The 15,182-nt window shown below is 35.8% G+C and overlaps 5 protein-coding genes and 1 long non-coding RNA gene across 6 annotated transcripts in view; 3 read left to right on the top strand and 3 right to left on the bottom strand.

The window, feature by feature from the left end:
* LOC144564928 (protein NETWORKED 3C-like) overlaps positions 1-15,182 on the top strand; it is an 88,887-nt gene that overhangs the window by 67,879 nt on the left and 5,826 nt on the right. The gene's annotated exons all lie outside the window — the stretch shown is intronic.
* Positions 1,223-1,677, bottom strand: LOC144565850 (uncharacterized). The gene has a single exon (XM_078315697.1). It carries the CDS (start codon positions 1,580-1,582, stop codon positions 1,331-1,333), a length of 252 nt encoding a protein of 83 aa, XP_078171823.1. The 5' UTR covers positions 1,583-1,677; the 3' UTR covers positions 1,223-1,330.
* On the top strand, positions 3,181-4,341 carry LOC144565858 (uncharacterized). Its single transcript, XR_013515050.1, has 2 exons — positions 3,181-3,217; positions 4,127-4,341. It is a non-coding gene; the product is annotated as an uncharacterized LOC144565858 (long non-coding RNA).
* On the top strand, positions 5,958-6,431 carry LOC144565391 (uncharacterized). The gene has a single exon (XM_078315130.1). The coding sequence runs from the start codon at positions 6,076-6,078 to the stop codon at positions 6,337-6,339; it is 264 nt and encodes an 87-aa protein (XP_078171256.1). The 5' UTR covers positions 5,958-6,075; the 3' UTR covers positions 6,340-6,431.
* LOC144565851 (uncharacterized) lies at positions 9,692-10,159 on the bottom strand. Its single transcript, XM_078315698.1, has one exon. The coding sequence runs from the start codon at positions 10,054-10,056 to the stop codon at positions 9,805-9,807; it is 252 nt and encodes an 83-aa protein (XP_078171824.1). The 5' UTR covers positions 10,057-10,159; the 3' UTR covers positions 9,692-9,804.
* Positions 11,987-14,664, bottom strand: LOC144565080 (pyruvate decarboxylase 2-like). The gene is made up of 6 exons (XM_078314713.1): positions 13,973-14,664; positions 13,694-13,857; positions 12,941-13,591; positions 12,715-12,832; positions 12,430-12,618; positions 11,987-12,321 (listed from the first exon to the last, which is right to left on the bottom strand). Exons 1-6 carry the CDS (start codon positions 14,492-14,494, stop codon positions 12,151-12,153), a joined length of 1,815 nt encoding a protein of 604 aa, XP_078170839.1. The 5' UTR covers positions 14,495-14,664; the 3' UTR covers positions 11,987-12,150.

Genomic DNA, 15,182 nt, shown 5'->3' on the forward strand with positions numbered 1-15,182 from the left:
TCTATAGGTAGAGTGTCTTTGGTAGTAGCAGCGAGCATCAGTGCAGTAGAGGCATTGAAAGATCAGGCAGGCCTCTGCCGCTGGAACAATGCTTTGCGGTCACTCCAACAACGGGCCAAGGGTCGATTCGGTGCCTTCTCTCAAGCTACAAAGGCATCTTCGGTTGTAGAGAGGAGAAAAGAAATGGAAGGGAAGGCCAAGAGATCAGAGGAGGGACTTAGGACTGTTATGTATTTGAGCTGTTGGGGTCCTAATTAAACTAATTAATTGCCTGTTTATTAATTGTACATGATTTCTGAGACTATATATTGAGTTGAAAATGTTATGAGCATTCAGTTTTTTTTTTTTTGGCAAATATTTCGTTAATTTAAAGTGTAGGTATGAGCAAGGAGAAATTTTCATTAGCTTATTCGATCAAGATAAGGGTACGAATTACTCGATAAGATAATTAATAAATATTAAAGTATATATGATAATTTTTTATGTATAACTATATTATTTATTATTATGAATTTGATTTATACAATACTTTATATAATATTTTATTTAGTAATTTACGAGAATAATGATTTACATTGCTCTAATAACGATTTCAAAAAATTTAATTTGTCTCATTTGAAATCAATACGATAGATTATTAAGTTACGCTCACCAAAAAAATTTAATGAGAACATCACGTCCTAATTCCATTTGATTAACTACTAAATTAAAAGATTTATTTGTTGATATTATTGATCACTGTTTTACTTGTCTGATTCTTAATTTTACTTGAATAATTAAAATTTTAAATTAGTTTTAAAAGAAATTGATACACCTTTTTAGTTTTTACTCGTTATCTGCTTATGCATCACATCGTATATTACAATCAAATGACTTTGAAAATATTTTTATTAAGAATTAATTACTTGAATCAGAGGCAGAGTCATACTTTTAAACTATGGAGATCAAATACAGATTGAAAATTAATCATACAAATTTTTTCATTCTAAATAGAGATCAATCTTACAATATCTTCTAAAATATATAGAAAAATACTTTTTTTTTTTAATTAACGACGATCAATTCATCCATTCATCAAACATGGCTCAGCCCGTGACTTGAATTGTTTGACTCCCATTTTACTAATATCATTGCAACATTTTTTGTTGTATTTTGCATTGCTGATACTTTTTTCTCTTTTTTTTTTGTAGAATTTTGGAAGAAAAAATAGTAGATCGTGAAATGGAACCAAAACCTGAGCTTAAATTTTTGCTTAATTAAATGTACATTTACAAAGTTAATGAAACTATACTTCCATATCTGCTTTCTTTGTAATCCTAATTAAATAAACTCAATTAGGACCCCAGCAGCTCAAATACATCACTGTTCTCAGCGATTCCTCTGATCTCTTGGCCTTCTCATTCAAATCGACTCCAGAAGAAATCTTTCTAACTTGAGACAAGGCTCCCAAGTTTTGCTTCACTCTGTTTTGCATAGATCGCAAGGCATAGTTCCATCGGCAAAGCCCGGCCTGATCCTTCAAAGCTTCTACTGCACTGACGCTCGCTGCTACAACAAATGAAACTCTCCCTTTAGATGCCATTTTAGTCCCAACTATCTCTGATTTTCGTGCAATTGATTTGAAGTTTTTGTTGAGGTTTGGTTGTTTTTTGAAGAAGAAAGAGTCTGATGTGCATTTATAGAGAAGGGAGGGGAATGAAACTGGACACTGGTTTTGGGAATTCCATGTCCATGTCCCATATACTAGGGGCTGTTTTGCTTTCTTTTTCTTTTTCGTTTCTTTTTTATTTTCCCAGGAAAATTAGTGCAATGTGGACCATATAGGAGTCATAGGGACGTCCTAGAATAGTGACATGAGATTTGTTGTTTTCCAAAAGTTATACGAGGTCTGGAGTCTGGACAGTGTGAGGAAAGATGTACTGAACTATGGATGGAGGCAGTGGTGGAGCCACCATGTAACAGAGTGGATAATTGTTTATTTTTAAAATTTTAAAATTAGATATGAAGTAGTATAAATAAAAATGTGAAAAAGATAAAAAAAAAATATAGTTAGTAGGAATTGAACCCATGACCTCATTACACATAACAACTAAAACTCAAATCACTAGATCATAAACAAACATTTGTTACTTTATGAGGGGTGTTAGACTGTATAAAAGTTTAATTAAAATTTAATATACATAATTAAGAATTCTAAAATTATAGGTGACTTAGCATCCCCTGACCTATATGTAAATCCGCCCCTGATCCAATATATTTTTGATGTAGTTCTATATATCTTTGTAAGAATCATTCAAACTCTACTTTATGGTCTACAAGTGCAAATGATTTTTCCTTCTTTGTAATCTGATATTAGTATCTTAATTTCTGCATATATAATTAGATAACTAAATCTTTGACCATAACAATATAGTTTTGATGTGTGCATAAGTATATATATATAAGTGGCTTTGTTGTACTGATTTTAATTGCAACGTTACCCTGATAAACTGAACTTTAGGAGAAAGCTTAATTGAGATAATAAATAAATTACTTTGAAGATAGACACATACATATATTACATGTATACGATTATATAAAAGTTACTTTATTAAACTATGAAAACTAATTCCATGTTTATTATATATAAGTCACTTTATTTAACTATGAAAATTGGTTTCATATTTATTTATGACTTGACTATTGTGACTTGAGATTATTTTAAAGAAGAGTAATAGCACTCTGGTTTATTAAGTAGTATTTACTACACTAAATGCATCCAGATTTTAAATCTACATGTATACATATACTAGATATATTGCATTACATATTCAAGTTGAGTACCAACCCTTTCTACATATGCATGTTAGTTGTGTAAATAAAAAAAAGGGATATTATATATGATCTATAAAACTGTACGTATACTAGTTTTTAAATACAAATTTTAGATAAACAAATGGTCTCTTCTTTGTTGTGCTATGATAGTCAATATATATATACGGCATGAGCCTTATTTTATTTCTCCTTTATGTTTTCCCTAGAAATTGTACCAGTTCATACCAATAAGATATTCTCACCTACTGGTATAAAAAGAATGATGATTTTAAGTTATCAATTTTGATTCGGAAATTCTTTTAGACGTAGATACAAATTTGACAAATCAAATCGAACTGGCTCGTCGGATGCGCTTACAAAATGGTGACTTGGCTTTGATTCACCTTGTGCCCTACGTTATCAGGTGCAGGGTTACTGGACTTGTTTGATATTACATTTTTAGAATTAAATTATTATTTATTTGTCATGTTGAACAATTAATTAATTGTTGCATTATTTGAGATGTGTGAATCATGTGCATAGCCCAATCAAATTATAACTGAATTTTGTGATACTGTTGACCTATCATTTTGTACGGTTTACCGTTTGTATGAATCTCCTATTATGAATTATGGTTGAGCCACCACAAGTTTATGTTCATGGAAATCTGTTGAGCTCTACAAAGTCTAAAGTGATCATGACTAGACTTTGGTTACGGAATCCTTATGCGCATATGGTGAACGGCCCTGGCTAATTCCAGTACTGATTGGGAGGGGGAATCTGATTCTGATTCTTATTCTGACGGTGACAGTGACTATGGGTGACTATAAAGAGACGTCTGATTGATGTCATATCCAGTCTGGAACCGGAATGACAGGTTTGTTTAATGTGTTGAGAATTACCAATTCTAAGTTTATTGCATACGAAATATTATCTGACTGTGAACCAGACTTAAATGAACGATATAAGCCTAAGCACATCAGATGAGGGTCAGTGGAGGGTACTGAGTATTGGCAGGTGTGGGTTTAGCGTGGCCACCTGTGTGACAAGCTGGTGGATCATCTGTTTGTGTTACCAGATCTGATAATCTGAGTTTAAGCCAAATTTATTTGTTGAGCTTCATTTGAAATTATATTAGTTGAGATTCGATTGAATATTGTGATTGAGCATTTGCATTCATTTATATATATAAATTGACCTGTTAATGTTAAGTTGCGAGGATTTAATTCTGGATATGGATTGGTTGCAAGTCCAGTTGCCTGATTGTGGCAAATTAGCACTAGGAGATAATATTATTATTATTTCTCACCCCCACCCTTTGGGTTATTTTCAGGTTTATTACACGGATACAGAGAGACGGTTTTGGATTGCATCTGACAGCATAACCACATGAAATTGGGGATTTGGGTTGTAGAAACTGACATGATGCGGGAAATATTTCTAAAATATAGTTTGTCGTATTATGTCAGATAAATCTTGTAAGAAATATTGGAATGTGGTTAATATGTAATGGTGTTATTGGTAATGCATATAAAAGATCCACTGTCTTACGTATATGTTTTAATAAATATACGTGACAGGCTGTTATACCCGATTTCATGTGTGACAAAATTGTCTGTTTCTGTTCTTTGATAATTTAATACTACTACAATTAATCCAATCAAATGAATTCAATTGTAAATTGTAACTCATAATTGACTAAAATTATTGAGTGTTAATTTTTTTATTTATGTTTAAATTTATTTTATAATTTGGTGAGGTTAATTAACATGAAAACTCAAAACTTTTTGCCCACCTCTAATTCAAATTCTAGCCACACCACTGGATAGAGATCATGGCAATCAAAAATTCTATTGGATAGAAGGAAGTTAGGAGTGAGGTTATGGTAATGCATAGCATAAATGTCAAGGGATGGGTAGATTGGAGAAGACGTGTAGTGCCGGATTAAGTTAATTTTTCACGTATTATGACTAAAATGTCAAGAGATAGTCACGGCATGCAAATAGTCATACTACATGAGTCACGCCGTATTTAAACGTATCATGTTCAAATATAACTTGTGTGACAATTTAATCATAATTTATGTTAGTTTATTTAAGATTCATCATTTAGTCAATATCTAACGGTTTTAATTACGCGTGACTCGTGTAATCAAGTACCGTGAAGTATCATGACTAGATCTTTCGCGTGATGTGCCGTACCGTGTCAAATTTTCAAAAGTCCGATAATCACAGTACACGAATAGTTACAGCTCGAGATACGTGAGTCAAGACACATATCCGACACACGTATATTGTGTCGTAACCGTGTTGTTCCGTAATAAAACCGGCTCTGCCATATCATTTTGCCCACTCTAAGTATGGGTAAGACCATAACGTACGGAATAATGTAAGTTTCTGAAACAAAATTTAATATTAAGCTAATATGGAACAAGTACTGTGTATATTTTCAATATTGACGCGTGCAATTGATGTGAGTTATTACTTTTCGTATATTTTCAATAACGCAATTGGTGTTAGTATTTTATATACTTGCAATAATGACAGAATGAAATAAGTATATTTAAGAGCATATATACTTAATAATAACGTCATAATAAGTGCAGATATTGAATATTACATCAAAAATGTACAAGCACAGCCGAAAAGCATGTTTAAATTTTTAGGCCCTGTTCCTCCACTGATCGGAATGGATGTAGGCATAAGATTAATGAAAATTTGAACTGCTTTTCTTTCACGCTCTGATCGGAATGGATGTAGGCATAAGATTAATGAAAATTTGAACTGCTTTTCTTTCACGCGATCAGTAGCGCGAGCGAACACGTCCTTATAGAATATATGAAATATATGCCTTATTTTTTTTGTTAATATAGAATATATGAAATATTTCTGGTGCCTGGTGGGACCCACTTTGATGCTAAACTCCACTCCTTTCGCTTTGGTAGTTGATGGCCGCTTAAACAATCAGCCCCTGGTTATTGGGACATGGAATTTCCAAAACTAACACCTCAATTCCACAAACCAGCGTCTCTTCAGCTCACTCCCATAGTCAAGTTGTCGACATCTTATTTATTTATTCTTTTTTCTTTTTGTTTTTTATGTCACCATCCATTATCTTCTAACTTTATCTCCACATACTACTGCTACATCTCTATAAATTCATTCACCTACTGCCTTCCTCTCCATCCAACGCAAAACCAAAATCCTTCTTAGAAGTATAACGCAAAATCAACCAGAATCCGTACACCCTCAATTTCTGAAAACCAGAAAAACTAAAGAGAACATGGCATCTACAGGTAGAGTGTCTTTGGTGGTAGCAGCGAGCATCAGTGCAGTAGAAGCATTGAAAGATCAGGCAGGCCTCTGCCGCTGGAACTATGCTTTGCGGTCACTCCAACAACGGGCGAAGGGTCGATTCGGTGCCTTCTCTCAAGCTACAAAGGCATCTTCGGCTGTAGAGAGGAGAAAAGAAATGGAAGGGAAGGCAAAGAGATCAGAGGAGGGACTTAGGACTGTTATGTATTTGAGCTGTTGGGGTCCTAATTAAACTAATTAATTAGTAATTAATTCATTGTCTATTTATTAATTGTACATGATTTCTGAGACTATATATCGAGTTGAAAATGTTATGAGCATTCAGTTTATCTTTTTTTTGGCAAATATTTCGTTAATTTAAAGTGTAGGTATGAGCAAGGAGAAATTTTCATTAGCTTATTCAATCAAGATAAGGGTGCGAATAACTCGATAAGATAATTAACAAAAATTGAATTATATATGATAATTTTGGTATGTATAACTATATTATTCATTATTATGAATTTGATTTATATAATACTTTGTATAATCTTTTATTTAGTAATTTACGAGAATAATGATTTACATTGCTCTAATAACAATTTCAAAAAATTTAATTCGTCTCATTTGAAATCAATGCGATAGATTATGAAGTTATGCTCACCAAAAAATTTAATGAGCACATCACGCCCTAGTTCCACTTAGTTAACTACTAAATTAAAGATTTATTAAATTTGTTGTTGATATTATTGATCACTGTTTTACTTGTGTCTGATTCTTAATTTTACTTGCTTGAATAATTAAAATTTTAAATTGGTTTTTAAAATAAATTGATACACCTTTTTCGGCCATTTTTATTAATAACCCAAAAAAAAAGTTTTTTACAAAAATAACCTCAAAATCTGAGTTTTTTCAAATATAACCAAACCGCCAGGGTTGCTGGCGGTCCACTTCTATAGCGGACCGCCAGGGACACGGGCGGTCCGCTAGGGACCCGACCGCCAGAGTTCTGGACGGTCCGCTATTTTTTTTTTTTTTTTGTTTCATTTGTGAAGTTTTAGTTTTTTTTTTTGTTTAGGGTATTTGGGGTATTTGTCAAAAAATTAAGGACTTGGCCTTTATTAAAAAAATTTCAAGTTCTGACAGCTTGGGCGGTCCACTAGGGACCAGACCGCCAGTATCCCTGGCGGTCTGCTAGCTGTCTTATAAGCACGCTTTCTCTCTCTCTCCAGCACACAGTCTCATTTGTTAAACCACAGAGAAGAAAAAGAGAGCGATTTTGGCGATTTTGAAGCGATTTTAGGCGATTTAGAGGCGATTGCTACAGGTATTTTATTTACTTATATTATTTTATTTCCTTATTTATATGTAGTATATGCCGAAAGCAAATATCTACTTAATGAAGGTGGGCAAAAATAATCCCAGAGATATCCAAGAGCCACCAGCATACGAGAAAATATATCAAGCACGTGATGGAGGTTACCGTTGGGGAATTATGACCACCAACGGTTCTGAATCGCTGAATGCAGTCTTCAAGGAGAGCCGGACGTTGCCTGTGGCTGCAGTTGTAGAAGACACTTTCTACAAGTTAAATACCTGGTTTCAGGAACGGCGTGCTAAGGCCGCAGAATTAATAAGGATGAACCAGTCATTTTCAACAAGGGTGGAGGAGAAACTAAGAAAACACAGGAACAAAGGTGCAACTATGACCGTGATCCCGATGGGTAATGATGGTACAGAATTCGAAGTGCACAATCCAAATGAGTACGTTCCTTCCAGCCGTAGACCAGATGGCACTATGGAGTTTGTGAAGAGGGCTTTCAAGTACGTAGTGCAATTCCGAGAGGCAAGAGAGGTGACATGTACATGCCAAGGACCCCAACTAACACAAATACCTTGTAGTCACGTGATGGCGGTATGCCGAGTGAGAAACTTCTGCGAGGATCACTATGTCGCTGACATGTATCGTACCGATTACCTTGCTTCTACTTGGGGTGGATCTTTCCATTCTTATCCCAACCAGCATGAGTGACCTGCGTATGTCGGTGATAGAATACTCCCTTCAGAAGGATGGATAAGGGGAGGAGGAGACACAAACGTGCTATAATGACCATGGACGAGATGGGTGGTAGGAGGCCATCGGGAAATCAGGCTCGCCGTTCCGTTTCTGACAGGCGCAGGGCAGGTATGTAGCATTTTTCGGAATTAATTTATGATTTTATTATATTAATAACTGAATTCTGTTGTTATGTTCAGATGCCATAAACGAACACAATGAAAGAGAAAATGCGAGAGTTGTTGCTGAAGCAACTGGTAGAACACAACCACCTCTTGCAGCTCCTGCAGCTGGCACCAGAAACGGAAAATCATCTAGTAGCCAAGGGTCTACAAGTACTGCTGCTCCTGCAGCTGGCACCAGAAAATCTTCTCGTCTATTGGGTCTATTCCGACGTCGTGAAAGATGAACTTATTATTTTGCTTAGGTGAACTAAGTTATGAATATTTGTGAACTTCAGTTGTATCGTTGAACTTTAATTGTATTTGTGTACTTATTATTCTGACGTCGTGAAAGATACGTTGTAATTTCAGAAGACCGTTTCGATGTAAAGCAGAAAAAACATAAAAACCAATATAAAATATAAAATAAAACTACAATCATAATAAAGAGCTACAGTCCAAAATACATCATAAAAAAACTGCAATCATAATAAATACATCATAAAAAAACTGTATATGTATATATGTATGTGTATGTGTATATGTATGTATGTATATATGTATATATGTATGTATGTATATATGTATGTATGTATGTATATATGTATATATTATACATATATTATAAAAACCGAAAAAAAAAAAGACCAACAAGCTGTCAGAACTTGAAATTTTTTTAATAAAGGCCAAGTCCTTAATTTTTTGACAAATACTTCAAATACCCTAAACAAAAAAAAAACTAAAACTTCACAAATGAAAATATTAAGAAAAAATCAGATCTCTAAAAAAAAAAATAGCGGACCGCCCAAAACTCTGGCGGTCGGGTCCCTAGAGGACCGCCCGTGTCCCTGGCGGTCCGCTATAGAAGTGGACCGCCAGCAACCCTGGCGGTTTGGTTATATTTGAAAAAAAACTCAGATTTTGAGGTTATTTTTGTAAAAAACCTTTTTTTTTGGGTTATTAATAAAAATGGCCGCACCTTTTTACTCGTTATCTACTTATGCATCGCATGGCATATACAACCAAATGACTTTAAAATCATTTTTTATTAAGAATTACTTGAATCAGAGGTAGAGCCATACTTTTAAACTATAAGGGTAAAATACAGATTGAGAATTAATCATATAAATTTTTTCATTCTGAATGAAGATCAATCTTACAATATCTTCTAAAATATATAAAAAATCATATGAAAATATTATTATTATTTTTAATTAATGAGGTTCAATTGATCCATTCACCACACATGGCTCTGCCCGTGACTTGAATTGTTTGACTCGCATTTTACTTTATATCATTGCAACATTTTTTGTTGTATTTTGCATTAATGTTGATACTTGAATATAATTCTCATTAGGTGGAATTTTGGAAAAAAAAAAATGAGATCGTGAAATGGAACCAAAACCTGAGCTTAAATTTTTGCTTAATTAAATGTACATTTACAAAGTTAATGAAACTATACTTCCATATCTGCTTTCTTTGTAATCCTAATTAAATAAACTTAATTAGGACCCCAGCAGCTCAAATACATCACCGTTCTCAGCGACTCCTCTGATTTCTTCGCCTTCTCTTCCAAACCAACTCCTGAAGAAACCTTTCTAACTTGAGACAAGGCTCCCATGTTTTGTTTCACTCTGCTTTGTATAGATCTCAAGGCATAGTTCCACCGGCAAAGCCCGGCCTGATCCTTCAAAGCTTCTACTGCACTGATGCTCGCTGCTACAACGAATGAAACTCTCCCTTTAGATGCCATCTGAATCCTGCTACTTTCTCTTATTTTCGTGTAATTGATTTCTAGTTCTGTTGAGGTTTGGTAGTTGTTTGAAGGAGAAAGGGTATGATGTGCATTTATAGATAATGGGACTATGGGGAATGCGTATCCTCTGCATTAACTCAAAAAAGAATTTTTGAGTTAATAAATTTCAACCGTCTAATTTTAAACGGAGTCAATCCGATCTCTGCTTATGATCTAAGAGTTCTTTAATATTAATTCGGATTTAGTCTACACGAATCTTAAAATATATCAAATGGTCAAAATTCATTAACTCAAAAGATTCCCTTTTGAGTTAATGCAGAGGATACGAATTGAGGGATATGGGGGCGATTAGAGGTTCATGCACAGACTGATTGGAGAGGAAAGCTGGACACTGGTTTTGAGAATTCCATGTCCATATACTAGAGTGGAAAAAACGTACTGTGTTGTGGCTAATATTCCGTAACTTTGGTCTCGTGCTGTCACTACGTTAATTTTTCACGTGCAGTGCCATAATCAAAATGTCAAGAGATAATCACAGTACGCGAATAGTCACACCACGTGAGTAATGCCGTGACCAAACATGACTTGAGTGACCGTTTGATCATAATTTAGATTAATTTATTCAATATTCACCATTTGATTAAGATGTAACGGTTCTAATTACACGTGACTCTCGTGACCACGTACCGTGTTATGCTGTGCCTAGATATTTTGCGTGATGTGCCAAATTTCGAAAAATGATCACCACACAGAACACGTGAAACACGACACGTAATTGATACACGTGCCGTGCTATTTTGTACCGTAACCGTGCTATTCCGTAACGGAGCGCCTACCCCGTACTATTTTTCCCACTCTAATGGGGACCCAGCTTTTTCCTTCGTTTAGTGCATCAGCCGCAGCTTTCAGACTCTGGCAAAATTTGATTGAAAACATTAACAATTACACATAACGCATTGTAAGATACATTTTAACATAATTTTATTAATCATATTTGAGTATTTGATGCATCAGTTGATTGTTGCAAAAAAACTTATGAGCATCGTATAAATGACATATTTATTTGGTCTGACAGCCACTGTGAGCATTTAAAAAAAGAAGACATATATTTGGTATTATTTGTCAATTTTAATGATTCTAGAATTATATAAGAGGTCAAAATTGATTAAAATTAAACATCAACAGAAACACACATCACACTATAAATACATTTTAGAAGAAATTGATATCATATTTGATGTATCTATTTAATTTTTTCACAAATAATTTATGAGCATTTAGACAATAAATATTGAATATTATCTGTTAATTTTCCCGATATTAGGAAATCATGTTACAACTGATGATAATGTACACCGTCTTGCTCTTCTCGAGAGCCATTGAAAATTTGAAATAGCCATGTCAATTTTCTCACTTGCATCGCTTTATTTATTCACTACCACCTGTTACTGTTTTGAAACTTTAATTATTGGTGTATTATGCCTTTGAATCCCCTTAGAACCGCCAGCTGGTAAAAAACAAAAAATATCTAGGCCAAATAATTGATGTTTAAATAATATTAAATATGTTGACTTTTGAGCTACGAAGTGATTAGATTTTGCATAAATTAACATTTGTCTCAGACAAAACCACAACTACACCTGTATCTTAAATTAACTTATTAAAACATTTCCTAGGAAAAAACCACATGAAGATTGTGACCTCTTAATTGTTTTTTCTTGTTCTTTTGAAAAAGTTGCTGCCGTTCCCAAACGTCAAGACTTCAGACATCTGATCATTCTCAACCAGAAAGCTTTTCAAATTTTTAGTTAAAACAGTAAGGGTGGTTTGGAATGTCCGATTTGAAAATAAACGACTGGATTAAACATTAAAGTGATGGCATTCATGATAAACATATGATGAACAAGGAAAAAAGAAAATAATTAAATAACTAGTGACGATATCAAAGTGGTCTTTATACACAACGATTCAATAACATAATTCACAAAATAAAAGGCAAACAACAAAGCTCCCAATGAACATACTATACAAGCATATGTACTTCAAGTAGATTAAAGCAAAATTATTCCCAACGATCTAACAGCTCAGAGTTTACTGAGGATTTGGGGGCCTGCTATTTGCAGCTGACACGCGGGACCCCCACTCAAGCAGCTCTTTGCTGGTGTCATCCTTGTGCACAATCACCTCTATGAAGCACAAACAATCCTGCTTTGGTCCCAAAGCTGTCTCTATAGCATCAGTCAGTTCTTCCTCGCATGTAACCTGCGTTAGTTGCCCCCAAGAAATAATTATTTTTTAGTATAAAATTTTAAAATTTTAAATGTATTCTTTTTGTTGAGCATCAGAATTTTAGTATGAAACAAGACAAACCTTAGTAGTCCAGCATTTGCCCTCGCCATTGTGGATGGCATCCACGAGGCCAGTGTAATTCCAGTTCTTGATCACATTGTACGGGCCGTCATGGATTTCCACTTCAATTGAGTAGCCACCATTGTTTATCAGGAATATAATGGTTTTCTGGCCACAACGAATCATAGTTGACACATCCTGGGCTGTCACCTGAGATATTCCACAATTTTTGAAAATCAGCTATATATTCAACATCTCGAACAACTAACATATTTAAAAATGAGGATTAGATCAATAAGAGTCTACCTGAAAACTACCATCACCAATGCAAGCAATCACACGCTTATCAGTAACTGCTTGTGCATAGCCAAGGGTTGCCCCCACAGACCAGCCGATTGATCCATACTGCATTTGGAACTCGTACCTACAAAGTCAATAACAATCTGTAATTAAAATGAAAAGTTCAACATCCACATAATTTGCAACAACTATACTATTACCAAAATAAAAGTTTGGTGAGAGGATATCGTACCCACAACCCTCGGGAAGCTTGAGTTTCTGGCAATTGAACCATGAGTCACCAGTCTCAGCAATCACTGCAGTATTACCAGAAAGCATTTGCTGTATATGCTTAAACATGACATTAACCCTCAGGGGCTCCTTGGGAATACACTTGAGTGGTTGTCCCTCTGGCACGAAGATCCTCTTGTAATTCTCAAAAGCAGTTGTGTTCTTCGTAACCCTCTTTGCAAGAGCATGAAGGAAATCTTTCATGAGGACGCAACCAAAGGCTGGTCCATTGGCAACTATCACTCGCTCAGGTTGCACAATGATTGCCTTCTCTTTCTTCAAAAGGAGAGAGTAGCCAACTGAGCTATAGTCATTGAAAATGGGGCCCACAAAGATGTACGCATCGGCAGATTCCACAATTTCAGCACAGAAGGCGGTACTGACAGCACCCCAGTATGTACCGATAAAGTGTGGGTGCTGCTCTGGAACAAGACCCTTTGCTGATGGCATGACCGCCACCGGGAAACCTGAAATATCAGCTAGCTCGACAAAAGCATCTCCAGCCTTCGCCACACGGATCTTAGGTCCACCTACCATAACCGGTTTAACAGCCTTATTTAGGACCTGCAACGTCGCCTCAACTGCCGCCTCTAGGCCCATCTGGTTGCTCACTCTGATTTATGCAAACAAAGTACAGGTGGTTAACAATCACCAATTTATTTTACTGGAACAGTACCAATAAAAAAATTATGAAAGAAAAGGCCAGAATCATTACTTGCGGTTGAGAAAGAAAGGGACTGGCTCGCCACTGAAGGTGGGATGAGGGATGGCAGGAAGGTTGCAACTGATGCTAATATAAACCGGCTTGCTCTCCTTAAGAGCCGTTGAAATTGCCGTGTCGATCTGCTCGTGTGCACCTTCCAAGTTGTTCACCACCGCCTAATTTGAAGAACCAACACACAAGATACAATTTGAAACATTAAAAGGAAAAAAGAAAAGCATCGAATAGGCAAGCATTTTTTTTTACCTCTCTATATTATCTAATTAAATTTACCTGGTAACAGGTGACGGTCTGGAAGCACCGCAGCTCCTGGGAGAAATCAGGCAACCCGATAGTGTGATGCAGAACCCGGCTCGTGCCATAATCGTTCGAGTTGGGGCCACCTACGATGCATATCAACGGCAGGTTCTCACTGTATGCACCGGCGATGGCATTCAACACACTGAGCCCACCGACGGTGAAGGTGACCACACAGGCGCCAACACCGCGAGACCTCGCGTATCCATCAGCGGCATATCCAGCGTTCAGTTCGTTGCAACAGCCGATCAGGCGAAGCTCGGGCTCGGCAACGAGGTGATCGAGCAAGGTTAGGTTGAAGTCACCGGGAACGGAGAAGACATCGGTGACACCAACTTGGACCAGTCGGCGAGCAAGGTGGCGTCCGAGGGTTGCCTCAGATGCGGTGGTCGGTGGGGCGGGTGAGATCGTGTGGCAGGCGGTCGCCGGAGGACAGCCCACCGCACCGTTGGCTGTTGCCTCGGTAGAAGAGTCGATGGAGTTGATCTTAGTGTCCATGGAGAGTGAGTGGAGAAAGCAGCACTAAAAAAGAAGTCAGAAGAGGAGAACAATTTTGTATGATTTATTAATGGAATTGCTTGGAATCTTTATAATAGTTTGGTCTTTGGACTTGTGTTGGATGGAAAGGAGAAGAGCGGCGATCTAATATATAACGGACGAAAAGAGTCAAGTCGGTCAAAGGAGGAAGGTTAATTTAATTTCTATTGCATCTCCCATATTTTTTCTTGGGGAGAACCACGGAAAACTTGGCTGGCGGGAATCCAGCAGGCTGCAGCGGTTTCTGGTAAATGATAATTAATGTCTTAATGCATAGTATTTGGATGGACGGTCGGCATGTAGCCATGTACACCGAGGAATATGCTCTAATTATGTTTTACGGAAATATTATCGAAATTTAAATATATCAGTATTCTTCATTGGTTAGATGTGACCGCGTAATTAAAGACATATAAGTCAAAACTATTGAATATTTTAAACTAACGATTGAATTTATTAGTGCTTAATTACACCAAAATCAATACATAGTTTATTTAAACGATAAAAACACGTTTATAAATCCTATTTAGGAGTTTGACATAATTTCATATCGGTCGTTATACAAATAAAAATAAATTTTGTTATGATATATCTGTCAACTAAAATCATATAAAAATTCATTTTTCCAACATTACTTTTGAGGAGAAAT

Source organism: Carex rostrata, chromosome 14 (genome assembly GCF_964058835.1).
Source record: "Carex rostrata chromosome 14, lpCarRost1.2, whole genome shotgun sequence".
Lineage (NCBI taxonomy): Eukaryota > Viridiplantae > Streptophyta > Magnoliopsida > Poales > Cyperaceae > Carex > Carex rostrata.

Bases quoted from the DNA above. Each gene is read 5' to 3' on its own strand.
- LOC144565850 (XM_078315697.1), bottom strand. From the start codon at position 1,582: ATGGCATCTAAAGGGAGAGTTTCATTTGTTGTAGCAGCGAGCGTCAGT.
- LOC144565391 (XM_078315130.1), top strand. From the start codon at position 6,076: ATGGCATCTACAGGTAGAGTGTCTTTGGTGGTAGCAGCGAGCATCAGT.
- LOC144565851 (XM_078315698.1), bottom strand. From the start codon at position 10,056: ATGGCATCTAAAGGGAGAGTTTCATTCGTTGTAGCAGCGAGCATCAGT.
- LOC144565080 (XM_078314713.1), bottom strand. From the start codon at position 14,494: ATGGACACTAAGATCAACTCCATCGACTCTTCTACCGAGGCAACAGCC. The intron at 13,858-13,972 runs GTAAATTTAATT...TCTTCAAATTAG, and splicing joins AGACCGTCACCTGTTACCAG to GCGGTGGTGAACAACTTGGA. The intron at 12,619-12,714 runs GTAGACTCTTAT...GGAATATCTCAG, and splicing joins TTGGTGATGGTAGTTTTCAG to GTGACAGCCCAGGATGTGTC.